Genomic DNA, 16,442 nt, shown 5'->3' on the forward strand with positions numbered 1-16,442 from the left:
TTTCCTCCATTGAAGCCCATTGTAATTTCAGGCAGATATTTCCTCACGGTAGCAGCCGCACACCTTTAGCTAAACTGCCAAAAAGGCCACATTATTAACCCGAAAGTTAAACTTCAGATACTCAACTTCCTTGACATGCTTCACGTTTTGAAATTTCACAGATATCTGTTACGGCCCGTCTACACTACACCGTCGAAAGCTCCAATCTGCTCCAATCTGCCCATTCACTTTGAATGGGGTGACGTCACGTAGCCGCGCTTTTTCGCCGAACTGAATTGTGGGTAGCAGAGCGAGGCGTCTCAGGCGTCTCAGGCGACAGAAGTTGAACAATGTTCAACTTCTGTCGCCTGAGACGCCGGAGTAGCCAGCGCCAGCCAATCAAATCCCGTTTCCCAAAATCTGACAGCTGAAGCCGTAGCCAATCAAACTGCGTCTAAACTGGGAGAGATATCCCGCCGTTCATTTCTATATTTCAAAAGAAGTCGGAGGAGAAACTAACTATCGCCGTAGCGAATCACCCGGTTTTGTATGACCAGACCCTCTTCACCTACCGGGATACAAACCGGAGGAACCAGGCATGGAGGGAGGTGACAGAGACAGTGGGTGAAACTGGTAGGTTTTTGCCTGTTTGGGGAGTTTATATATATATTGCTCGCATAAAATCCCCGGGGGTTTTTGCTTCGTATGTCGGGGGCGGGAGATTCATGTGATTGGTTGTTGGTCGTGTTGCTTGAATAAAATCCCCAAGCTCCAAACACTCCCAGCTCCAAGCTATTTTTGGAGCTGTAGTGTGGACGCTCCGTTACGGTTCTTCCACAAAATGTTCACATGTAAGAGGTTTATCTCTCATTCAGAACAATGGAAACCTGTGATCTCTACAGAGCTCGTTAGCTCAACTATAAACACCTGTGCAATGGAACACGATGATGTCATCACTCCAACTGACATGCAGCAGACTTCAACAGTCGAGCTGTGAAGACATCTTCGTGACAGTTTGGAGATTTCTTCAAATGCCGTTGCCATGGCAACACAATGCTCGCCTTGAAACACGGTTTTCTCATAGCTTCAGTGAAAATTCTCCAAACAGCCCAGAACTTCACAGGTTTGGTAACGATGCAGCCATCAACGCATCTAAGGGTATTATGGGGTGTCATCAAATGCTGTTGCCATGGCGACAGACCACTCGCCATGAAACACGATGTGGCTGTAAGTCCAATCGACACGGTCCAATCGTCCCCCAATCTTCACTTGTATATCACTGGTCCATGCCTCAACAGCTCTACGCAAAATCTGAGATCTCACCACCTCGCCATAAAACATGATGTCGCATGTATCATTTCAATCTAAATTCTTCACTTTCTTCTTACACATTTCATTTTAATCTAAATTCTTCACTTTCTTCTTACATATTTCATTTTAATCTAAATTCTTCACTTTCTTCTTACACATTACATTTCAGCATAGCAGTTTAGCGTCAGCTTTTCAGCATAAAGTATTCCCACTAGCAATTTCTTCAGGAATTGCATTCTCTAGTTTTATTTTGAAATTCAGTTCCTGACGGATGCCAAAAAAGCCAGAGATTATAGAATCAAACAAATAAATAAAAACAAGGATAATTGTGTGTTATTGTTGAGTAAATAACAGTGTGTTATTTAGAAAAGAATAACAAATTAGAAGGAAAAAAAGATTTTTAAAAATACAGATTTCAGTATTCTGAAACATATTGGAGACATACTACCAATAGAAATACATTGCTTTTAAAATCGTTCTGTGTGATACGAAAAAAATGGGGAAATCGTGTTGGTGAACACGAATCAATAGATTAAATGTTGTGACTATAACACAAAATGCCGTGAGACTGGGTTGGCTTCGTGTGATTCTGTTTATTTGTACCTTACTTTGACCATCCGTTCGCTGTTATTGGTCATTGTGGAGACCAGGCAGATGTTTTGTTTTGTATTATAGCAGCTATCGGATGGAATCAATACATGGGCTGCACAGGTTGTCATGTCCGACTATCACAAGTAGAATCATAATGACTAATACGCCAGTAAAATGTGCCTGTAGAAAACGGCTTATGCCACAAGAGGATAGCAACAACAAGTAGTCAAGATAGTCAGTTTAGCTTCGGTTGCTATGCTAACATCACCCATTTTATACCAGAGAAACTTTCATAACAGCATTTTGACGCTAAACAGCGTCAATTCATACTGACACACATTCACTTATGGGGAATTGGGGATATGTATCAGCTGCTTGTGTGACAGTCAGACAGTGAATACTTTACAGCGGCCGCTGCCATGTGAGCTAACCCGGAGCTAACGGGAGAATAAACACAGTCCCCCATTGATGTTGGAGTGAACGCCATTGGGGAGAAAATCAGTAAACGGTGATGTCAAGACACAGCAGCGGCAGCACCAGTCGGGCTCAGGGCGGTGTGAACTGAAAAGAAAAACCGGTTGCGAACCAGATAAGCTCAAACACGAAGCTAGAACAGGAACCGAGTTGGTGTGAAAGCCCCATTAGAGACAATAGTGACAGTTTTGTTAAGTTTGTTTCTGTTAATGACATTGACAATGTGTTTCATTGAAACATTTTCTTATCCACTTTTCTTAAAATTGCATATCATTACTATAGTTTTCATTTGTTCAATTTTAACTTCACATTTTAATTGTTTCATTAAGTAAGAGTTGAACCTATGTGACCTCCTTCTCACTCAAAGAAAGGAAAGGGAATGACACCTGATGAAGAGAGGGAGGAGGGAAGAGACTATACAAGATGATGAGTGAAGAGAAACGGGAGAGCTTGGGGGACATTTTTGAGGCTTGATTTTGGGTCTTGGCTCTTGGGCCTTGGGCCCTGGGTCTGGGCTTGCTTTTGTACTTTGACCTTGTGTCCTAGTAAAACGTTTGTATCTTTCTTTTGTTATTTTTTGGATCTTGTAAATCCTCTATTTTTGTTAAAATACCTAATAAAACCGGTTTGTACTTTGTATGTTTTTCCTCCAGGGGCAATTTAGATACTGCCCTGGGGTCTTACCAGCCCACCAACACCTACTGCACTACACTCTCCGTTTTGCTATCCTGGCGGTCGGACATCCAACGTTTTAGTGCCTGAAATAAGTTATACGACGGGCAGCTGGTGTTAGAGGCCATGCTGTTAGCTGCCCCCCTAAACAGATTACGGTGATCTTGCGTTTATATTCTGGGGGGTTTAGACCTAAAGGTAGGACGGCCGTTTTCCGGAGCCTTGTCAGCATCGGAGCTCGGTAGCGGAGACGACCTTGATATTAACATTGGTTGTATCGAAGTGAAATCAATCATAGAATTATGTATTCTCACATTACTTGTTGCATTTATTATATTTTAAATTGAACAGCCAAGTTCTAAGCTTTTGTTTGGTGTTCAGGTAAGTCTACTCAACTTTAACTAGCCTCAGGCCCAATACAATAAATGTACAAGACTTTATATAGGAAGTTAACAGTCATCTTTTGTGGATAGCATTTTGAAAACCAAAATATATCAACTCACGATCATGAACTGAAAAACACATGAAAGACGAAAACAAGGACAAATGTCTGGAAGTGACCTGTCAATTTCAAATGTAAATGCTGCCAAATATATAGATATAAGCATATTGTTGTGATGCATACCTGTGTAAAGACGCCAGCAGCATCAGTCAGGATTAACATGCTTATTTAACTGCTTTTTGGGGGGAAATACAGCACGGTGCACCCACACAGGTCTTTTTACTTGTTTGATTAAACCTCTTCTTAGAGCTGGATGGTCGTGTACATATCCCTCACTTTCCTGTTAGTTTTTTTAACAGTCGGCAGCTTTACACAACATTTATATGTCTGGCCAATCATGAGGCAACAAGTACTGTTTAATTATAACTTGATTAAACTCCATATAGTGTCCATATTATGACCCCTCCTCAGTCCTTCAGATGTTTGTGGAGTCGGTTTAGGGCGTCTTCTACAATGTCCAGCTCATGTCGGATGTCTTTCACCATGCTGTTGATGCTGTTGGTGTCCTTCAGGACGTCCACACTCTGGGTGTAGGGGTCATAGCGTACTGTGAATGGACGCCAAATGGTCTTAGCAAATTCCCTGCAGACACAGCAACGTTTTTTCTATTAGTAACCCAGATAAATGTTTCACATCACTTTAACAGCGTCGAAATACAAAAACAGTCAACAACCATATTGTGCGGCAACATTTGAAAAGTGAAATTCAGAATTCAAACAGTACAAGTTCCGAAAAAGGGGAAAGAAGGGACTTAATAAGAAGTTACATTTAGTTAAATGCAACATGAACAACAATACTGTGAGTTACCTCCTTGGGGAATACACAACAAAAGGAATTGTTAAAGCTAAGCTAATGTTTTGGTATGCTAACAAAATGTTTAGGTAGGTTACAGATAGAGGAAAAAATGCTGTTGGTAAATAAATAGTTACTCTATATATTTACTCTATTTCCAAATGTGACAATTGACAATTGATACTAATCTCATGTCTATGTGCAAAGTATAGAGCTAGAGCCAGGAGGTAATTAGCCTAGCTTAGCATAAGCAATTTAAAGCAGGCTAATTCAACTCTATGAAACATGTTACAGTGCTAGGTAATTAATTTATGTAAAATAGGTTGCCCATTGCAACTGGGATTATTTAAAATGTTGTTAGCAACATTATTAAGAGACATCTGTATTTACAGAGCGGAATTCTGCTGACCTCATTTTGTTCTTGGCGTCCTCAAAACTCTCAGAAACAAAGTAAACGTCTTGGAACGTAGTTATTTTGCACTCCTGGTTACAGGTCACCACAGGGTCAAACTGAAGGATATGGGCCTTGCCAGACAAAGCATGCTGATGGAAGAAAGAGACATATTGTAGATGCATTTACATATTGAGAGAATGCCGCTCCAAACCTGATTGGTCATGTAACATGGTTTTGGCTGACCGAAACATTAAAATGTGAAGTACCCCACTCAAAAGTGGTAGTAAAAGCTAGTTACAATGTTCCCCCCAACACTCATTGCTGTGGCTAATGCTACAGGACTGACTGATAAGGTCAGTATTGGTTCATTCATATAAATTGAGATCATTACAAAAATGAATAAAAATACTGTTGCTGTATTAAAAATATATGGTTTTGTTATAAACCAGGAACTGTAATGTGCAAAGAAAGTGTTTTCTGGCACAACATCTCAAGTAATTTAATTTTTGTAAAGATTCTGAAAGAAAGCCTAAGCAGAGGCACAGTTAGTTCACAGTATGAGCATAAAGTGCAGTAGATGATTGTGTATTGTATAAAGCTAGACAAAGGACATAATGTGTTACCTGGAGTTCACTGATGGAGGAGAGGAGTCCAGCTCCATAGGCCCTGAGCCTGCCCTCCTGCTTACAGAGACCAAACTCCACTGTGAAGAAATAACACTAGAACAAAACAGGTTGTCATTTGGACATTATCCTATTCATCCACAATATTAGAATGTAAGTAATAGATGTCTTTGAAAACATTTGTAAATTCAAACTTTAGGGAACTTTGAACAAACAATAATGTGATATTGAACAATGGCAAGCCATTAGCAATTATCAGTAAGCTGCTCAACAACACATTTTATAAGGGATTTTGTGCTTAAATCAAACCGAGGCGACAAACACACTCATAATGTGAAACTGAGAGCTGGTTTCAATAAAATGGGGGCATTACACTCAAATAAAGTAGTATATATAGGTGTACAGTATATACTTATTTGGCTTTAGTCTCCTCTTTGGTTTCTTTCGGTGGTGTGTGTTTGCATGTGTGTGCATTTGCGTGCTTGTGTGTGTTCTCACTGTGGCCAGTTTCTGAACAGCATCATCTGAAGCTCCCAGCGAAGCTAAACCAATCTCCTGAGAGAACTGGGCGAAGCTGGGCTCAGCCAGCAGAGGAACATGACCCAGCAGTTCATGGCACGTGTCTCTGCATCAAACACACATTTGAGAAGGCAAATGTGGGTAGGTGTTTTCAACTCGTGATCATTGCAACAGTAGTACAAGGTGAAAGTTTTGTGCGTATGCACATTTGTACTCACGGCTCTGGAGTGTACAAGGGGTCAGAGCTGTGGCGGACATACTGAGTGCAGTGGAACACTCTGAAGGCCAGGCCCGCCAGAAAGTCTCTGGGGGAGAGGTACCCTGCTACTGGCCGAATGATGAAGCCTGAGCGCTCTGCACACACACACACACACACACACACACACACACACACACACACACACACACACACACACACACACACACACACACACACACACACACACACACACACACACACACACACACACACACAGACTGCCTGTCTGTTTATTTGGTAGAGGTACTTTCCATTGAAAACATGAAAAAGCCAAGTCTGTGAATAATTACCTGGATTATCAGGAACAATGGGCTTTATACAAGAACCACAAACAGAATTAATTTTAAGTAATCCCGATAAAGTTTATTCAAGTGAATGCAGGTAAACAGTCTGTGTGAAAGCATTGGGATAAATTCCCCATTGTCTGACAGCAATTTAGCATTTGATTGATTTTTGAGTAAAATAAATGAATGAAACCAAAAATAAGAACTGTTTTAGGCATCTCTTAGCTCCATTTTACTTTCTTCAATTGATAATCAGACAAGTAAAAATTACACAAAAAGGGAGTCTTGGCCCATATATCAGCTGGCTACAAAATGAAGCAGTAAGTCCAAGTGACTGTCACTGGAAACGTACCTAAAATGTAAGTGTTATCAGCTTATTTTAACTATGTGATTGTCCGATTCCTCCCGATCTTATTGCAGATGTTGGTGTTTGCAGTATTTAGTTTTTAATAAACACTGCGCATGTTTCATGAAGTTGTTGAATGTTTTCTAAATGCTGCACATGTTATCAAGTTGGTGAAGATCTTTCTTCATTTGCATGTGCACATGTGTGCTTTTATATTTGCATAGTTTTTGAAAATGTAGCGCGTTTCTCCTAATGGAAGTGTTTGGGCCGTTCTAACGCGTTTTCCCCTGTCGGCCACCGTATATCTGAAGCCCTGATTATACTAAGGTTACTTACCATGAAAGTGCACCTGCTCACGTACAGGTGGTATAGAGCACTCAAAAAGTAAAAGAGCTTCAGGAAAGAATACAGAAATGTTCTTGCATGAGGCCCAATTTTTTTTTAGGCCCATTGCTATTTAAATACATACATAAATGAATCTTTGACCACAACCAGCAGTCCATTTACCGTTATTGTAGAGAATAGAAGCACTCCCATACTTGATGCTAGACATCATAACTCAGTCAATTTAGACCTTTCGTAGGGAAATTTGGCAGAAAATACTGATACTGAATACTGAAAAATGGTGTGGCTTAAACACTCTGTTTGTATCGTGTTGTTTGCTGAGAATGAATGAAAACTTTATTACAGACTCAGGGTCCAGATAGACCCACAGAATGATCAAAGCTGGTTGAAACGTTACCTTTGAGGAAGTGTGAGACGTCCTCCAGCTGTGGGATGTTGTCCTCGCTGTAGTTGCAGTATTTGGTCAGCAGGGGCAGGTTCTTCAGGTACTCCTTGCAGGCATGGCCGGGGTACAGCTTGTTGAGCTCCCTGTACACCACTCCCCAGGTACGCACCTCCTCTGAAGTGAAGTCTACACGAAGAATAGGATCGCCACTGACATACAGAAAGAGTCAGCTTTGTGACGTCAATACAATAGTATAGAATATTGGTGTAACAATGTAATGAATCAATAAATATTGTGTCATTTTGTGATACTGTATTATTGCATCTCAACAAGTATTACTTTGGTTTAACTCGTAACTTTATAACTGATCCAAGTTTCTGTCATTGCAGTAGGTCATTGAGAAAGCTGTACCACCACGACGTTTTTCCTTTACAATTTTTACATTTTATATTTGCAATTGACAAAACGAATTGTCGAATAGAATCCCATATTAGAAAGTAACTCGCGCGGAGAAAGAAAAAAAAAAAAAAAGTTTTAACAACATGTTTATTTATTGACTTTTCATTCCTGTATAATCATTTTGCGCAAAGATGGCACTGTTTGTCAGAGCACTTCATCCTTCTGGGATTTCATGAAGAACAGCTCCAACGCCTGTGTGTATGGGAACGCCTCTGGTGCTGGTCCATTAACTGCCAGTGTTTCCGACAGATCTGACATATACTTGGGGGGGTGGTGGTAGCGGGGGGGTGGGTGACGTGCAACAACATTAACATTAACCTTTCTGTTGGTCGCTTGTTAGCAGACCCTTCACGCGATGGCAGAGCGAACAGGTACAGGCAGGGCCCATAATGATAGCCCTATAGTTTAAATCTACTACCCACACATGAACATATGGAAATGGGTTACTATTTAAAAAAAATAATGTATTTATAAATGTATTTAGGAACCTATCCATGTGATCTTTAGTGGGGTCAACCTCAAATCCTCTAGGGGGGTCCAGGGGCATGCCCCCCCGGTAAGATTTTATTTTTTATTTTGGAGTTAAATGCATCAATCTGGTGCATTTTGAGGGGAAAATAAAGAGACTAGATCTATGGAAACACCTATATTAAACAGAACTGTATACATTTCAATAATCATAAAATCATGGCCATAACCAATAACATACGATTTCCAATATGAAAAAACACTGAAACTTGTTTATTAATTTATTTTTGGTTCATTTATAGTTGTGAGTGTGTCTGTGCTCCTGAATCAGCCTCTCCTGTCTCCCTCCTCTCCCCCTGCTCCTCTTTGAGGCAGCAGCAAAGACTAGTTTTCTCTCAACAAGTTTTAAAAGTGTATCTTACCTTTTTTCACCTAGTTAACTTTTTATTTATTTATTCATGCATATTTTACTAATCACATTACATTTCATTTAGCTGACGCTTTTATCCAAAGCGACTTATAATGACCGATTACAGGGACATTCTCCCTGGAGTAACTAAGGGCTAAGTGCCTTACTCAAGGGCACACTAGTGGTGGTGTTCCTGGCGGGATTTGAACTCACAGCCTTCCGATCTTCAGCCCACCTCACTATCCATTAGACCAATCACTACCCTCTCAAATGGAAATATGTGTTTACATAAATGGTGACCCACTGAGAACTTAGACTAAGTTAACTATCTAAACACTCAGAGAGTCCTTTACCTCACCTGAGCTGAGGTTATCCCGAGCTTGAATGACACAGAGACCAATCAAGGGCTTTGATTTATGATCTGTATGACAGTGGTGTCGTGGTCACGGACGAATACAATTTTTTTTAATAAAAATAATAAAAAAAATTAAAATAAAAAACTTAAATGGCTCGCGAAATATGCTTGGGCGGCCGTTAATATACCTGGGCGGCCCGCCCAAGTATAGTCTATGTGTGGGAAACCCTGTATTTATTTTATGTCTTGCAGGGATGACATCTTTTGGTGGGCTGTCCCAGAAGTTAGCATTGCAAGGGTTTCTCGAAAACATGACCTTTGGCAAACAAATGTTTATGATACTTAATTTATTCAGCAGCATAATCTTCAAATATTAACACCACCTTTATAATAGTACTATATGATGCTCATGACTTCATTTAAAAAAATGATTACTTTAAGACGAGGGAGCCTTTCCAGGTTTAGGACTACTAGAAATGAACTCGTTATGTTTTGGGGTTGGTGTTCCCTGAAAGGGTTTATCCCTAAATGTTGAAACTGGTCACCTTAATCCGTTGTATACATCAATGCAAAAATGAAAGTGTTTGCATGACAGTGCAAACAATGAAAACAATGAAACTTACAGTTTGTAGCTCATGGCCAAATCAGCAAAATATTTTCTTCTTTTACGGTACATGTTGTCTTTAAATCCCTGCAAAAACACACTCACAATATCAGTATCCATCTTCATAACTGTCTTATTCTACTAGTAAAGAAGCACCTCTGTGACTGCCCTACATACCGGATGGTCAGCATCTAACTCAGAGCCATACATCAAAACCCTGTTTGCAGACAGATCCAATTCAGAGATCTTCTGTGGGAACCAGGGCACAGCCATATCTGAAACACAATATGGAAATATATAAATATGTTAGGTTCTGATTTTGTGTGTCGATATTGAATACACCGTAACAAAACAGCCCCTGCATTTTAACCATATACAGTGATAATGTTGGTTGTACGTTTGTTTTAGTACAGTCAAAAGTCATCTATGGCTTACCATCCTCAGGTATAGTGATGAAGTTCTCTGATGGAGTTATCTCAACTATATCAGTATGCTCCCTTAGCAGCTGAGTCAGCTCCTTGAGCTGTTCATTGTCAGTGTCACAATCCACAAAGATCTCAAAGTCGGAATTTCTACGTTTGGACTTGCGGGACTCAATGTGAACAAGGTTGACGTGTTTTTCCTGCACAAACATAACATCAAAGATTAACTTAACAAGTGTAAAAGGTTTGAAAACATTGATCAAATTAAATGAGATAAGAGAACTTCAACCAAAAAAGATAACAGTTAACACTTTGTTAAAACATAAAAGTTAATAAAACACTCACCTGAAAAAGCCTAAGTGCTTTGATGAGACCACCGACTTCATTTTTCAGTGAAAATATTATGGTTGAAACATCTCTCTTGGAGCTGGTGGGCCTTCCAGTGGAGACGGTCCTATTGTCTTGATGCTCTCCTAATGTACTGGCCTTGACAAATGGATATTGTAAACATCAGTGAGCAACAGAAATAGTCAGACTGTAAATAAAAATGGATCGAAAACTTTTAGTGTAAACATAAAAACAAAAACTAGCTCTTATGGCATGTTTTGGTTTAACGCATGCCCATTTACATTGTATTCACAAGCGTTCAACAGCGCTCTCTTGAATTACATGTTGAAATTCTCTCTGCATGCACTTTGCATCGCATGCGTCCCACACTACTGCCCTGTCCGAGCCAAAACACATCAGGTACCGTTTCATTATATTACTGGAGCGAATATATTTCATATTTTCTATTTCTATTTCTGTTAACATGCGGATCATAGCTTCAGTCAAAGTGCACCATTTATAACTTGTTAAAAAATTATCATTTTTTCCGCTAGCTAGCTTACTGTGACCATGTGGGATGTAGCTTGATTAGCATGCTAATGAAAGAGTTTGAATTAATGTTTTTTCATAAATATTTTTTTGCACTTTAAACTCTTAGTTTGCACAAAGACATATTGTCATCTTACATTGTTAAAGTTTCTTTCCCCATTTGTTGTTAGCTGGCTAACTCACTACATGACACTTCACATAGTATATGACAAATTGATGTCTATTCGACAAATGAATGTGCAATGTCTGCTTGTGAAAGGTTTGACCAGCCGTGACCAAGCCTGCCTTAACCTGCCATCAGGCCCTGGGGCTGATGGTTTTGTAGGCCCCCTATTTAAACAACAAATCAAAGTCATTTATAGCCTCGGCAGGCTCTGTGATCGCACTTCTCCACTCTGCTCTACGCGCGCCTGGTCCTCTCCTCCAGATGAGTGATGTATCGGGCCTCCCTCATGTATTTGTCCAGTTGCCGTTGGCTCCCCTCCACGTAGCAAGTCCTCGTCGTCCTCTCCATCTCCTCCAACAGATAATGTCCCTCCTGTCTGTTTTTCCTCTCCCACTACTCCATCACTATCAGAACCAGACGGCCTACTTGGCTCCGAGGCCCCGCGGCCGGCACCGCCGCCGCTCGGTACAGAACTCATCTGTCCTTCCTCCTCATCCTGTCCTACAGGTTAAAAATAACCTGGAAGCTTCGGCATTTTTTGTAATAGCTGCTTGTCTCGAAACTCCTTTTCCCTCAACAAATTCCTTTTCCGAGCGCTACTCTCAAACTTTTTCTCCTAAACAACCTTCATCTGTCACTCAATCACTCGCAATTTGAATAAGTCACATGTGAAACATATTCTCATTCTGATTGGCTGTTAAGTGGTGCCCACTGACTGTTTCGGAGTCATCTCTGGAATCCATCGATCTGATTGATTAGCGGAGCAAATGATCAAAATACTACGGAGGGAAGATATTTTCGTTTGGATTACTGGTCTGGGGGAAGCTCACGAGTGTGTGTGTATACGTGTGTGTGTATACGTGTGTGTGTGTTTGTGTATTTTTGCGTTTGTGTGTTTTGTATCCCGGGGAAAACACTCACGAGAAACACCGGCTGTTGTTATGCCTGCTGTGACGTCAAGTTACTCCGTTCTCCGCTTGTAATTATGCCGTCACAAGCTTAAAAGTTGTGTTTATCATCTGAATTTGCCGAAACAAGTTTAATATTCTGAAAGCCAAGACTTTGTTTATTTGAAACCAGATGAAAACAAACTGGAACGGACCCTGCCGTGTTATCTATGATTACTATACGCTTACATTCATAATTTCAGCAGAGGGAGGGGAGCAGCAGAACAGCAGAGTGGCTAGGGAGAGCTGTCTTCTTCCCTTTACAAGCTTCAAAAATGTATTTATCGTGTGATTTTGGAAATCAAAGTTTCATATTCTGAAAGCCAAGACTTTGTTTATTTAAATTTGTTTAAAAACATCCGAAATAAAAAACTTATTTTTTGAATTTTTGAATTTATTTTTGGCTCATGATAGGCCCCCGATCTCCGTAGGCCCCTGGGCTTCAGCCCAGGTCAGCCCGTGCATTAAGGCGGCCCTGGCCGTGACATCAACACGTTTCAGATTTGATTTTAACCTATTTTAATTTCTGTCATCATGGTAGAATGTGGTCCTGGAGACACCAAGGCCCTGATCCGTACAAACCCTATAATTTAACTGACGTCAATGTCTAAGTGCTTGAGTTTGAGAGACTGCAGGTGCTTTAAATGGTTTAATCAGGAACTATAGACAGCACTTCGCAGATTCTGCAATCACACAAAAAATCTGTTTAAAGAGATTACACTGAGTCAGGATTAGCCTGCACAGCAGCACTCACACTACATGGCAGCATTCAGGTAGGTGACTGTTTCATGACATACTGCGGAGCAAAGGTCGGCCCGGGTGACTGTGTCACAGTCGATAAGCAGCTTGTGCCATTTAGAAGCAGCTTTTATAATATCATCTAGGCAAACCAGCAAAAATATGAAATAAAAGTCTGCTGGATCAGTGATGCAAGGTTGCCTGTATAGCATTGAGAGAGGTGGACGGGAGTGAACGTTGTCTTACTGTTGGAATCAGACAGACAGATGATTAATGTTAACAAATGTACAAATATTGTATAGTCTTGAAGATACATTTTAGGATTGTATATGGAGTATATGTAGGCCGAATCAAACCATCATCTTTTCTTTGTACCAGTGTCTTCTTGGAGCTTTTTGAGAAGGATCTGTCCAGATTACAGACCCTTGTCAGAACAACCAGAAATAACGGCCATAATGAAACAAAATAAAATCCAGGGATTTCAACTGCTCTTAAATTTGATTCAACAACACTGTAGCTATGCTCAATTCAATCAACTGAAATGTATTTTTTCCTTCCTGAGCAGAATGCATGAAGCAAAGTGGTGGGTAATAGGGTGAAGCGAAAGCAAGAATTGGAACGGTCCTACAACAGAACAAAAAGTAGACACAATTAATCAGATGACGCGCACCTACACATGCATAAGAAATAAATGGCCCATGGTGCTCTGGCACAACATGCTGGATGTTACCACATCACATGCTTACAACACCTTAACTGCACCACACCCTGGAGATTGCATCGCGGGTATAACACAAGTAGCTGGGCAAAGAGCTTGCTAACGCCACAAACGAGGAGGCACCTAGAAGACACACCACATCACCACAAGCACATTGAAGACACTGATCAGGTGTGGGTGGAACATTCACATCCCAGCTATTGCCCAACAACTGGATAAAGTCTCACAAATGAAAAGGAAGAGGTTGAATGCTTGAATGTCTGCAGCTGGTGCTCACACTGCCAAAGACCTGGATGCGAGTATCACAACGGCTACCAACTATAGTTGTTTCCGAGTGATAGAAAGTACAGTGGATATTAAAACTTTTTGTTTTGACTTGTAGTACTTTTTTTATTGTTAGCAACAATCTGAATTGCTAGCTGTAATGATTTATGTGATTCTATTTTTATAATGGCAGTCCTAATAAATAAATGTTTAATTTTATTATTGGCTTTTAAAGTCAAAATCGCTGCAAAAAAACATACATTGTAAAAGGTAAAAAAAGAGTGTGATGTGTGTCGATTAGTAGAAAAAGAACAAATACTTTGTACTTTCGTTGCTTGGTCAATTTGTACCCATATCTGGAAGTGTCATTTAGATTTGTAAAAACATTTAGTTTTCTCTGCATGGCATACAGTTAAAGTCATATGAGGACATATCAAAATAAAAACATTTATGTTTTTCCTAAAATTCTGGGTGATGAAATATTTTTTGATTAAAAGATATTACAAGAAACAATAAGCTATGTTTCAAATAGTATTGAAAACTGGTAATTCTGTACATTTATTGTGCATGGAATAGGTTAAATCAGAGGGTTAAAACAACTCCTGAGAAAACAAACATTATTCTTTTGTTGAGGCTTTTTATATTACCATATAATGCATGGACTTACTTCATTGTTGAGCTGCTTCTCCTCATTAGCAGGGTTTACCGAGTCCAAAGACCCTCCTCTGAATGGCCCCTGTTCTTCAGACTTGTTGACATACATGCCTGTTTCTAGATCAGCTGTTGTTTCTCAATAAAGTTGTTCTGCACAAGCAACAGCTAAGTTTGAAGTAGATGACAGTTAGTTCTTCGAAGGAAACACAGCCTTGTCTTGGCAGCAGAACAGTGCAGTAGTTCAGCTCAGAATGAGTGGCCAGCTGTACTGTTGCGCAGAGCAAAATGCTGAGGTGTTTATGAAGCCGCAGTGGGTGGGGGGCATGGAGAGGGAGCTGCCATTTATTCCAGCAGAAGAGAGATTAGTACTGGACACGATTAACACACTTCGGGGAAGTGCACCACAATGACTGCTTCAAACGTGGCAATTAGGTTTTTTTGTTCTTAAATTATTGGTAAGAATTATAGGAAGGATAAAGGCTTACAAAGCACTTTTCCTTTTCCAAAGTTCAACAAGCTTCCAAGGAAAGAAAGCACAAACTAAAAGTCTAATAAAACAGAGCGACAGCAATGCCATTCAAACATAAAACCAGCCAGAAAGAGGAAGAGAGGTAAAGATCTTATGGCGCGTTTCCATTTAGATATCATTGTTTTGGTCTGAATGAACTAGGCCGAAAGGTTCAGTCACCAAACCAAGCTTCGAAATCAATTCGATACATTTGTAATGGCACTGTCAATTTTAGTTTTCACATGCAGACTTTTAAGAGTGTTGTCAAGTTGCACTGTTTCACTGTGGTGGTTTCCAAAATGCTGTTGACGTTGTATTGCTGGCTTGTTCCTTATACAAACTGTACATTTAGTTGTGCTCATCAATCCATGCTATGGAAAGATCGTGTGAGTGTTTCCCTCAATCAATTGTCTTTACATACTGTTGCAAGGTAGTTATTTCCAACAGCTTTAGCTGGTTATTCACCAATATACCTCGAGAGCATGGAGGGTTAAGGTTTTTACTGTTATGAGCAACCATCATCTTTACTAGTTCTGGCCATCAGTAGCGATTAGGAGTAACATTTATAAGGTTTACTTATACTGTAAATGAGTGAGTCAGACATCCTCCTGGAGTAGCTTAGGATTTGTGGCTGCATTCATCAACTTTATTTGCGTCACACGTGCTAATAAACTGCATTGTTTTACATCTGTGCATCTACTTGCTTTATATATAGCTGAAGTATGTGTATGTGATTTCTAAATAATTGATTTATATCAAATAGGACATTGACTCCCAACGTTCAAGAAAGAAGTAAAGCCATGTTCTTAAAACTATAACTATGTTAAGTAGTATCTGGCCTCCACCTGGGAACATAGCAAAGACTGAGGATGTGGCTTAGTGATTTGCTCTCACACGATGAATGTGGATGTATTGGGCTAAGAGAGGACAGACGGGGTAAAACCACACACATGTAATGGTTGAGTAGTCCTATTGTGTTAAATCTTCAAGTGAAAAGTCAAATTTAAATGAAATGTTATTTTTTGATATCCATGATTGTTTTGTTTTTTTGTCTTCTGTATGTACTTATTTGGCAACAATTACAATAAAAACGAAATTCAATTGTAATTACTTCAGTTGTAACAAATTATAGAGGGTTTTTCCAGGAAAAGAGAATTGTTGGTTGCAACGAACAATGTAAATATACTGATGATTTAATTCTATATCTGTGTGGCTCTGCAGTTACCAGCTGCAGGGCCAATGTCGACCGATGGAGCAGTCTTTACTTGCATGTCTCACGGATAACTGACGTAACAAATGCTCCAGTATTGGTTACGGTGTATATATTGATCTTATTTTTACTATTCATCCTTAATATCTTTCATTTGAGGCGAAGGCG

At 39.9% G+C, this 16,442-nt stretch overlaps 1 protein-coding gene across 1 annotated transcript; it reads right to left on the reverse strand.

Annotated features, from left to right (window-relative positions):
• Positions 1–3,936: 3,936 nt before the first annotated feature.
• LOC117462532 (tryptophan 5-hydroxylase 1-like) lies at positions 3,937–14,665 on the reverse strand. The gene is made up of 10 exons (XM_034104802.1): positions 14,570–14,665; positions 10,207–10,393; positions 9,949–10,046; positions 9,791–9,858; positions 7,489–7,685; positions 6,076–6,181; positions 5,837–5,963; positions 5,339–5,434; positions 4,731–4,864; positions 3,937–4,111 (listed from the first exon to the last, which is right to left on the reverse strand). The coding sequence occupies exons 1-10, from the start codon at positions 14,663–14,665 to the stop codon at positions 3,937–3,939; spliced, it is 1,284 nt and encodes a 427-aa protein (XP_033960693.1).
• Positions 14,666–16,442: the final 1,777 nt, after the last annotated feature.

This window comes from Pseudochaenichthys georgianus, chromosome 3, assembly GCF_902827115.2.
Source record: "Pseudochaenichthys georgianus chromosome 3, fPseGeo1.2, whole genome shotgun sequence".
Classification (NCBI taxonomy): Eukaryota; Metazoa; Chordata; class Actinopteri; order Perciformes; family Channichthyidae; genus Pseudochaenichthys; species Pseudochaenichthys georgianus.

Bases quoted from the DNA above. Each gene is read 5' to 3' on its own strand.
- LOC117462532 (XM_034104802.1), bottom strand. From the start codon at position 14,665: ATGTATGTCAACAAGTCTGAAGAACAGGGGCCATTCAGAGGAGGGTCT. The intron at 10,047-10,206 runs GTAAGCCATAGA...ATTGTGTTTCAG, and splicing joins CATCACTATACCTGAGGATG to ATATGGCTGTGCCCTGGTTC. The intron at 9,859-9,948 runs GTATGTAGGGCA...GTGTTTTTGCAG, and splicing joins AGTTAGATGCTGACCATCCG to GGATTTAAAGACAACATGTA.